General features: G+C 32.1%; 1 protein-coding gene across 1 annotated transcript; it reads right to left on the bottom strand.

Annotated features, from left to right (window-relative positions):
• Positions 1 to 6,893: 6,893 nt before the first annotated feature.
• LOC140431788 (uncharacterized) lies at positions 6,894 to 7,692 on the bottom strand. Its single transcript, XM_072519668.1, has 2 exons — positions 7,372 to 7,692; positions 6,894 to 7,308 (listed from the first exon to the last, which is right to left on the bottom strand). The coding sequence occupies exons 1-2, from the start codon at positions 7,550 to 7,552 to the stop codon at positions 7,037 to 7,039; spliced, it is 453 nt and encodes a 150-aa protein (XP_072375769.1). The 5' UTR covers positions 7,553 to 7,692; the 3' UTR covers positions 6,894 to 7,036.
• Between the last annotated feature and the right edge of the window lie 3,919 nt (positions 7,693 to 11,611).

Below are 11,611 nucleotides of genomic sequence, written 5' to 3'. Positions count from 1 at the left end.
AAAATGTTGATATTAAGAAAGATACAGGGTGTTAAAGCGGAAATTTAAAATTCTATTTTTCGCTATAACTTTTACGTTTGTAAATATTTTTGGACAAAAATTTATAATTGGATGCTTTAAAGTAGGATAAATTATAATTTTATAAAAACTTTAATGTAACTTATAGAGGGCGCCACATATGATACATGTGTGGCATAGATTTGCGCTTAACTTTTTTGCTCTTAAAGTTAGTTCTATTTGTGTTAAAAAATATTAAAGATACATTATTTTTACAAGGAAAAGGTATACTTGTTGATAACCTCAAAATTTAACCGTTTTCGAGATATTCGCATTTTATAAGTCAGCTGCATAATAATTCTTAGTTGTAATATTTGTGCGGTGAAGCACTGAATTCCTGTAGATAAGCATAATTCATAGTTTATTCTTATTACAATAACTCAAAGATGATAATGTAACATTACAAAATTTTTGTTATGGCTGCTAAATGTCTTATGAAAATATTCTTCATCTTCTTCTTTAGGTGCGTGTCCGTATTCAGACGTTGGCCGTCATCATATTTAGAATTTCCCTTTTATATCGCTTCTTAAGTTTCCATACCTACTGAAGTTGTATTACTTTTTCCCTATTGTAAAATGCTGAAAACCCAAAATATGTGGTTTATGAAAGATGGTACACCACCACATTCTAGAGAGAAGGCAGTGAGAACATACTTAAACTGTTCTAAACGTTGGATTTATCGTGGCAGTCATATTCCTTTTCAATGTCGTGAGATATTGATATAATTATTAATAATTATAATATATAATTATTTAATTTATAAAAAATCCCAAAAATACTTATCATTCATTACGTAAATTATTTAACCATTTTTATTAGGACAATTAGAAACTAAAGCCCAGGTATTGAATAACACATATGTGTCTTGTTTCATAATACTTTTGCTACCAATCTAACCTTAAAGACTCAGCATTTTTACAAAAACATCATCGTTGGCCTAATAACCGATATTGTTATAAATATAGTAAACACACAGGTAATTTAGTTCAGCATAATATTAGTTCGTTAGTTAATCATAATAGAGCATTTGTTCGAGATGTAATTATAGTTACTCGTAAGCTGTAACGTAATCATATAAATAAGTAATGATATCTATAGGTTATTCTGTGTTTATGTAAGTAACCAATGAATCAAACACATCACAGTTTAACCTCTGCCACAAATAAGATGTAGTTCCATAATATACCATAAGGTTTGGATATGACTGTATCCAAAAGAATATATTCATCCATTATACATTATAGCCACCACGTAGCCCAGAATTTAATCCGCTTGATTTTGATGTATGGGGCATTAAAACAACGTGTCTATAAGAATTCCATAAACATTCGCAACCAACTATGGGAAGAAATAAATACTGCAGCAGTTTCTTTAGAACCAATGATGCTATTTAACATGAGACGATCCTTTATGTAATATATTGACAAATGAATTAAAGAAAATGGTGGAGATATCGAACACTTACGTTGACAAAAAGTTATGTTATTTAGTTTAACTATTTCTTAATTTGGTTTGTAAACAAAATGTTTTGATTATGACTTTAATTTAACATAAAACGTAAAATGTTTGATGTAAAATCCCTATTATTCTGTTTTTGTCAAATCCTATTATTAATTATGCTGCTGATATATTTATTTTATTTAATATTTCGGTAACTATTGAGTTTAGTTAAAGGTATTTTATACCAAAATTTAGATTTATTAATGTTTTTGTCTATTTTTCCTTCGTTGTTTGGAGTAATTGCCTTAAATCAGAACTATGCAGCTGATTTGTAAAATGCGATTATTATGAAAACTGTTAAGTTTTGATGTTATTAAGAAGTATACCTTTTTTTTGTTAAAATAATGTATCTTTAATATTTTTTATCAAAAATACAGGTAACTCAAATAGCAAAAAAGTTAAGTGCAAATTTATGCCACATATGTGGCATATGTGGCGCCCTCTATCAGCTACATCAAAGTGTGCATCAAATTATAATTTCTCATATTTAAAAGTACCCAGCTGTAAATTTTTATGCATAAATCTTTACAAACATGAAAGTTATAGCGAAAAATAGAATTTTAAATTTGCACTTTAACACCCTGTATCTTTCTTAATATCAACATTTTATTAAAGCAATTTGGCTTATATCGTAATATTTTAAAGAGTAGAATTTACGGTTTTCGTTTGTACAATTACTTAAGGACCACCCTGTATATAAGAAAAAGTAGTCCAAAGTTTTTTGACTAGTTTGGAAAACATATGTGTAAATACTTTTTTCTTTTTGGGTGTGGTAGTCAATAAAAAATAGAGCTTTGCTAAGGCGTACTAATTATTCTGAATACAAGCTTTCGGTGGTTTTTTGCCCCCTTTATCAAGGTCTACAAAGAAAATTACTATGTTGTAACAATTTGAATGGTGCCAAAAACGGCTATAAAAAAACTATAAAAAACTTACCCGAATGTAAGATTCGTCGCATAAACAACAACGTTAAATAACATGATAATACTGAAGTTGCAACTAAACTTAAAAATGTTACTGTTAAAAAAAAAACACTTTAAAAATTAATAAATACGTTAAAAGTTAAAAACAAAATGAAGGACGACATGTTAAAACAGTCGTCGTTGCAAGCTTGATTTCAGTCACATTTCACGAGCAGAAAGAGAAAGTGGGTGGACAATTATTGTTTAAATAGTTTGGAGAAAATACAAAAAACAACTTTGAAACTAACGTCTCACAAAATACTGTTTATGAATTTTGAGTACTACCAACTGTATTACCAACTTGAAATTAAGCGGGAAATTAAAAATGTTATTTATAACATAAGCAATCGAAAGAAAATAGTATTTCTAAACCTATTTACTAAATACTATTTTCTTTCGATTGCTTATGTTATAAATAATAACATTTTTAATTTCCCGCTTAATTTCAAGTTGGTAATACAGTTGGTAGTACTCAAAATTCATAAACAGTATTTTGTGAGACGTTAGTTTCAAAGTTGTTTTTTGTATTTTCTCCAAACTATTTAAACAATAATTGTCCACCCACTTTCTCTTTCTGCTCGTGAAAATGTGACTGAAATCAAGCTTGCAACGACGACTCTTTTAACATGTCGTCCTTCATTTTGTTTTTAACTTTTAACGTATTTATTAATTTTTAAAGTGTTTTTGAAGTTATACTTCTATACGCACGGTCGGCGTTGGAAATTTGCATGAGAGTGAATCTGTGAAACCATTACATATGTAAGATAATGAGTAAGAGAGAGACAGAATATATATTTTCTCTCTCTTCCTCTCTCGAGAATAAAAATGTTCCTTGTGTATATATATTTATTATTATATATATTATATAATATTGTATATATATATATATATATAGATATAATATTATATATAATATAATATGTATTAATATTATTATTTATGATGATGTTTTGTATTATTTAAAATTAAACGTTTATAATTATTTTAGGCTTTTGTATTTCAAAATAATCACTGTTTTACCGAGAACTGTCAATTTTGAAATCGTTAGTGTCATGTCTAATTGGCAAATCCTTTACGTGTGAATGACATACTACAAGAAACTGGCTGGAGATAAATTTCGAGAAAACCAAAATGATGACCAATATGGTTCCCAGCGAAGAGATACAGATCAATAACAAGGTAGAATTAATCGATAAATACACATACTTGGGTTATGAAATTAGAATAACCAGAGCACGCAGAACCACGCAAACCTGCGAGCTAAATAGACGAATCACGTTGGGATGTGCGGCATATGGAAGGATGAGAGACATTTTTAAAACAAATACCCCAATTCACCTGAAAAGGAAGTCATTTAACCAATGCATCTTACCAGTCGTGACCTACGGAGCAGAGACCCTAACTTTAACGGAAGCTACTGCCGAAAAACTGAGGGTAACACAAAGGCGAATGGAGAGATCAATGCTGGGCCTGACCTTGAAAGATCGCGTGGGAAATGAGGAGATACGCCGATGAATTGGCGTAGACGATATTATACTGCGAATCAATAAACAAAAGTGGAGGTGGGCTGGACATGTTGCTAGAATGGAAGACGGAAGATCAACGAAGAGATTATTGGAGTGGAGACCAAGAGCCGACAAGCGAAGTCGAGGCAGACCACCCACCCGATGGACCGACGACCTAAGGAGAATAGAAACAAACTGGATTGCAGCAGCTAGAGATAGAGAGAACTGGAGACGTTTGGAGGAGGCCTATATCCAACAATGGATGTGAAAATGGGGCTAGATGATGATGATGATGTATAATGGTGTGGGCAGGCATTTTCCTAGAGGCTCATACAGAACTTGTTACAATTCAAGGGGGCAGTTTGAACGCTCAACGGTATATTCAGCAATGTTTGAAGATCATGTAGTGCCATTTGCCACATTTATTGAAGAAAGCTTTCGTCTAATGCAAGATAATGCTCGTCCGCACATCGCAAGAATAACACGGGATTACTTGGATGAAGTTGGAATTCGTTTATTACCATGACCGCCAAGAAGTGCAGACTTAAATCCAATAAAGCATGCATGGGATATTCTGGGACGACGTATTCGACGTAACGATGGTAAGTTTAAAAACCATGAATGATTTGGAGCAAGCAGTCCGTGACGAATGGGAGCAAATCCCTCAAGCAGACTTTGCTACCTTGATCCGAAGTATGCCTGATCGAATATGGGCCGTAATTAGGGCTGGTGGAGGTAATACACTTTACTAAATATTGTTTTCCATAAAAATTGTTTATATTAAAATAAAAAAATAATATTTTTTTCTTTGGCGGATTTTTAAATTTTTTGAATTGTTTATTGTTTTTTTTGAGTAACATTCTTGAGTTGTAATAAATTTGACTTTTAAATTTTGTCTATTATTAAATACTTAATTGGGAACATCTTAAACTATTTTAAACTCCAGTTTTTAGAAAAAATCATAAGTGTCCGGTTAATTTTGCACCCCAGTGTATTTAATATTAATTGCTTCTTCGAAAAGCATTACGAAAATTTACCTGACCCTTTGGACGAACTTGGATACTCCAATTTTATGGGCTTGGACGAAAATGTATACCTTCTTTTATGACACTCATTATTTTGGACGAAAGTGTAATCGCCGAATTTTGGGACGACAAAAAACACGTAAGAAAGTTTACCTTTTTTAATTCAAAAATATTTATTAGCAATTTTTGTGTAAAAATGAACCGATCTCTCAGAAACAATGCTTGAAGCGACCGGTGATTTTGAATATCAATTACGCACGCGAAATCAATTTTAAATAAAATTTGTATTAACCCACTGTTTGTAAATTCGATATGTTTTGATCAGAGTGTCCTATCGACACATATTAACCCATTAACCGCCAAGGTATGAAATATGTAAATTTTTTATAAAAATAATATAAGGGTTAGTTATTTATGGTGTTTTAAAGACAAAACTGGATATAATTTTTTTTTAGGTTACAGGGTGTTATAAAAAAATAATGTTGCGTTTTCGCATCAATGGCGGAATCTGTTAAGAAATTAATGAAATACACTTTTATGGATTATGAGATTTATTTCAAAATTAAAGATACAAAAGTAGTAAAACTAAATAAAATATTTGTAAAAAAACTATAAAACCTAATATTACAATTTATGGAAGCTGTCAAAACATGTAGAGTGTAAATGTACATTGCACTTCTGACACATATATATAGTTTGGCTTTTACATTCTCTGCATCTTTTTCTTGACTTTTCAGGGTGGCGTATTACGATGTGGTTCACTTTGTCAGTTCTCATTTCTTTCGGTATTTCTGACTTTGTTGGCCTTCCTCGTCCTTTGTATTTAGGAGCTGATGTACCCTCATCGTCGCTGGCTGATAATGAATTACTTTCTTCTGATTTTATTAGCGCCATAACAATATAAGAGCGAAACTCTAATTGCGATATTGTAGAGTCATTTGCCAATTTATAAATTTTCCATGCATTGACGATTGTACTGTCTATAGTATTTATAAAAAGAGGCCACCACCATTTCTTTCCTCTTACTCTTATACGATAATTGGCTATGCCGTTATCGTGTAAATCAACACCCCCCATATTCTTGTTCTATTCTTTTATTAGAAATGGCTGGTCTACACTTACTTCTTTTCGTTGTTTTCTATCATACCGTTTTACTTGCTGAATTGGATTTATTGGTATATTATTTGACATCATAATAACGATTGAATTATCATTCCATTTAACTACACAAATTTTGGATTTTAAATCATATCTAAAATCGAAAGCACCTCTGCCCCCTTTTTTAAAATCATTTGAGCTATCTAAAGGACACTTTTGGATTCTGTTTTCCCGCACAGTTCCTGTGGCGTATATATTATTTTCAGTAAGATATTGAAATAGTTTAAAAGACAAAAAGAAATTGTCAAAAATATTCTGTGTTGAGAAGGAAATTCAAGAACTTTTAATAGATCTATAACAACAAATGCTCCCCAGTCCCATATCACTTTTATGTTCTCGTGCTCCAGCGTATGGACTAAACTGAAACAAATATCCATCTTGAAAACAAAGACACCAAATTTTAAAACCGAAGCGAACAGGCTTCCCTTTGATGAACATTTTAGCGGAGTGTCTACCAAATAAGGAACCATTTCCTCATCGACTGATAAATTTTGTGAAAATACACCAAACTGCAGATTTCTTTTGTTTATTTTGTCAAATAATGGGCGCAATTTAGCAAACTTATCTTGCTTGTCAAGTTGAGCATTATCACATACATGTATATATTTTTTTATATTGCGAAACTTATTTCGACTCATGCAATTTTTAATTAATGGTACTCCCTTGTCCTCATCTCTGCTCAATACATCTCCATTTGTGGCAACGTGTGATATCCTGACAAGATCAAAATAGCAATAAATTTCTTTAAATCAGATACTGTCATTGAAAAATCATGTCGATTGTTGTCCTTGGCATATTTTAAAGTGTATTTTAAAATCATGTCTAATAATTACTCGTCAAAAAAATTATAAAATACTTCAACTGGTGATTTACCGTAAAGCATGTCCTTTATACGTTGTTTTTGAATGTGCTCCTGCGATTCCGGAAAATTACTGTATACGGGGTCCCTTTTGCTCCAGTTTGGATTATATTGAACAGATTTTGCCCTCTTTGAAGTAGCCTGGCTTGTAGAAGGTTCATTATAATTATCTTCAAATTCATTTGTGTTGTCCTCAGCCATCAATTCGAATGTCCCAGCAGTGTCTTGAGGCTTATCATGGCCTATAAGTAATAAAAAAATAAAAGTTACATAACAGTATCTTATATAATTATACCGTATAATACCTTCCAATAAATCGTCATCTATTTCCTCTTCATCAGTAAGCTCATCGACATCTGGTGGTATTATAACAGCATCAATTTCGGTCTCATTTTGAATTTCTTCAATAGCAGCTTCCAATTCTTGAATAGTAAGAGGTCTATTCCGATCATAATTATCTTTCCACTTATTTTTGCCAGAACTCATTATATATGTTTTATCCGCAACAATACAGAGAAACACAATTATTGCTGTATATGCTTATACTAAAACGCTCTAGACAAGACTGAACTAGTCAAATACGGTTACACTCGATTTGTCACGTAGCGTAGGCGGTATTACCTAGAGACAGCACATTCGCCGTTGATGCGAAAACGCAACAATAAGTTTGAATGCATGTAACTTTTTCTGATAAAATTATTTAATTTTTTTGTATGGTTATTTGCTAAATCTGTAGTTTATGCTTTATAAAAATCATATAAACCATTATATTATAAGCAAAGTGAAAATTCTACAAGAAGATTATATAGTCATGACGAATCATGTAAAAAACTGCTGAAGAAATTAATTTATAATAGATAAACAAATAATTATATTTGTTCTATAAAATATATTTCAATATCATCAAGCCTTTAGGAATTAAAACATATAAAGAATTTTCTAAAAACAAAATATTTAGTTGTATAAAAAAAATTCCTTTTAAAATGTTGCGTTTTCGCATCAACGGCGCTTAATGGGTTAAAATGCGTTTAAAAAAGTGAAAAGTGCACGTTTCGTATGCAATTTCTGCATTTTGCCGCAAATAAAGTCAGTTTTTGTAAAGGTATTAAATTAGTAAACGTTGCGCGATTTTTGCCATTTTTTATGATTCTCATGAGATCAGTAAACTCACTTTTGTTAAATCACACTTGTTCTAATACTAGTCTTTAAAATTCTAAATCCTAGTCTTTAAAAACTATATCATAACATTTCGGTTTTGAGTTTTGGCCATAAGTGTGAGCCATTTGAAATATACCTAAAAACGCTGAATTTAAACTTTCACATTACAAACGATCTAAAACGGTTAAAACTGCTCTTTTTTGATTGCACAAGTACGTTTTTCAAAACCACATAACTCCAGCTAACGCTATTTCACGTTCATTTATTTAACACCTTTATTAAACGAAATTGCATACGAAAGCTGCACTCTTCACCTTTAAAACGTATTTTGATTTTTGTCTATAGGACACTCCGATCAAAAGCTATCGAATTTGTATTGTCGAGTTGATACAAATTTTATTTATAATTAATTTCGCGCTTGTACCTGACATTCAAAATCACCGGTTGTTTCAAGCGTTGTTTCTGAGAGAACTGTTCATTCTCCACAAAAAGTGCTAATAAACATTATTGTTCAAAATTATCTCAGCTACATTAAATTCTTTTTAATCTTGAATCTTTTTTTGAGTCTCAAAGTTGACATTCTCAGAAAAATTCAGCTTATTTCTATGACTTTTGGAGGTCAAATATCTGACGACTGGACTACCTACCGAATACAAAAAAACTGCATCAAGTGGGAGAGGAAAACTAAAGACATCGTGATGAGACGCTTAGACAGGAATGTCCATTAAAAGGATTGATACTGATATGATCAAAGACAGCAATTTATAACGAAATTTAAATTTAAAAATTAAATTAAAATTTAATTAAATTACCACTTACGGAATAATGGCAAAGAAGTAAATGGCATACTAACAAATTTTTTTTAACAGGGATTCTTAAATTAAATCTCATGTGATAAAAATAAATTATACTTTAATAAATTCCCAGAAACAGATTACAAAATATTGAAAATTTTACCATTTTACAGTCTGTTTGTTTAAAATGTGTATTTTCGTCATTCTTGACTATAAATATTTGTTTTTACCTTCCAACTCTCTATCCTTCGCCTTAGCTTTCAGTGCTGTACTATCTAGTATTCTTAAGTTTTCCTCTACTTGGAGTTTACACTTGCTATAGGCCTATTTATACTTCTCCATCTATCAAGCGTTTAGTGGTATATAAGTTTCAGAGGCTCCATATTGTTTCTTGCTTTAACTTGTTTTGATTATATTAATATGTAGCTTATTTTTTTACTGCTTCTATGCTTCCAACTGGAAGCTAAAACCTTCCGAAACTGACACTGCTCAGGCTGACAAGCTCAACAGGAAAATAGATCCGAATATGAGACACATGATATTATTAAGGCAACAATGAATGGCGAAGCTGATATCACAGAAAACGATATAAATAAAGCATTTAAAAACGACAAACCACCCGGACCAGGAAACATAAAAATGAAATTGTTGAAATGTGGAGGAGAAAGTGTCGTATTATTTATTTGAGTGTTGTTCAAGATATTTTAGACAATTAAATTTATTATACATATCGTCTATCTACAACTTGGGATTCGTCGCGCTATTAGAAAAAATCCAACATTGTATCCTATTCTGTGATAATTTGCTGAAAAATTTGGCAAAATAGCTTTCCACTCGTAAGTGCCTTATAAATGCGCCTGTCCAAGGGCACCAGTACCAGCATCATATCTATACAGTTCTGCAAGAAGTACATTGTGGTTATTTGCCTAAATGGATAAACAAAGTGAGGCCCAGCTACACAAGGTACGAAGAAATTCCATCAGATGAGGAAGTGCCGGTAGACTATGACGACGATATTGACGATGCTTTTGATACTGTGGAAAATGAAGTGGATGTTGAGCAGTATAATGTATGTAGCGATAAACAAGAATGTCAGTCCTTTCTAATCAAATATCTGTCGAACCGATATTTGTTGAAAAAAACGAACTAGACTGATTTAAATAAAAACTAAATGTAATTAGAGAGAAAAATCACAAGTTACATAATAACCAAGCTACTCGCGATTAGGGCAGACACTAAAGGTTTAAAAACAATTTTAGATTGTTGGAAATTGTTTTTCCCAAAAAATCGTAATTGAAGATATAATAAAATACACGAACCAGATGTTAGAACTTATGAGAATAGCTTTTCAGCGAGAAAGAAATTGCCAGTCCACAGATGTTGATGAAATAAATGCTTTTATTGGGGTTTTATATATGGCAGGTGTTGAAATAAGTCATTATCTCAATTTTTCTAATTTATGGGTTAGTGATGGAACCGCACCTAAATTATTTGCTACAGTGGTGCCTGAAAGACGATTCCACACTATGTGTCATAAGGTTCGACGACAGCAGTAAGAAAATTGATAGAGCAGAATTTGTCAACTTGGCTCCAATATTAACGATGTTTAATAGTTTTGTCCAGAAGTGCTCAGAGTTTTGCACTTTGGAGCAATATACAAAAATTGACGAGATTTTATAAGGCTTTCCGAGGAAGATGCGGTTTAGACTAACAAGCCGGCAAAATACGGAATTAAAATTCATTCTTTGGCAGATGCAAAAACCTATTTACGTATAATATGGAGATTTATACAGGAAAGCAGCCCGAAGATCCATTCAAGTTGCTAAATGATGCCTCCAATATAGTAAAACGTCTTATCTAGCCTATAAATAAATCTGGACGAAATGTCACCAGGGACCATTATTTCACTTGGTGTCTTTAGCAAACGATCTGTATATTAACAATTAACTAAAAGTTGTTCTTCAGCCTTAAGTAATCCAACTTTGGACATAGGCCTCCCCCAAATCAATCCAGTGTCTTCTATTTTGCGCCACTTGTTTCCAGTTGTGTCCTCCGATCTTCTTAATGTCATCAGCCCATCTCATTTGTGGTCTTCCTCTTTCTTCTCTTTCCTAACCATGGTCTCCATTGTTGTATTTCGTGGTTCCATTTTTTATCCTTCAGTCGGGCATTGTGTCATGCGATGCTCCCTTTTAATTTGGCAGCATGTTTTCCTGCGTCTTTTACTTTGGTTTTGCTTTTAATCCATTTGTTTGTTTTTTGTTTATAAGTCTCACGCCGAGCATTGATCTTTCCATCGCTCTCAGGAGTATCGGGATACCCTTTTCCATCGGAGTATTAGCCCGACATACCAACGGAATTATTTGAAGTGAAAAATCGTCGTGTGTGTAGTAGCATGTTTGCTTACGGAAAAGACTTTAATAAATGTATCCTGACATTCTATGTTTTAAAGAAAATCAAGTACGTTCTTTTTCTTTTCACTTAGCATCATGATGATTCAATTGATCCTGAAACACATGATGCATACCAGTCATATATAATTTCCTTATTTATTGACACAAAAGAAAAAGTCGACGTAGACTCTGAGATAGCG

Source organism: Diabrotica undecimpunctata, unplaced genomic scaffold (genome assembly GCF_040954645.1).
Source record: "Diabrotica undecimpunctata isolate CICGRU unplaced genomic scaffold, icDiaUnde3 ctg00001997.1, whole genome shotgun sequence".
In the NCBI taxonomy this organism is placed as follows: domain Eukaryota; kingdom Metazoa; phylum Arthropoda; class Insecta; order Coleoptera; family Chrysomelidae; genus Diabrotica; species Diabrotica undecimpunctata.
This window is presented reverse-complemented; position numbering and strand designations above follow the sequence as displayed.

Coding starts and splice junctions, on each gene's coding strand:
- LOC140431788 (XM_072519668.1), bottom strand. CDS start 7,552: ATGAGTTCTGGCAAAAATAAGTGGAAAGATAATTATGATCGGAATAGA. Junction 7,309..7,371: donor AGATGACGATTTATTGGAAG/GTATTATACGGT, acceptor TATTACTTATAG/GCCATGATAAGCCTCAAGAC.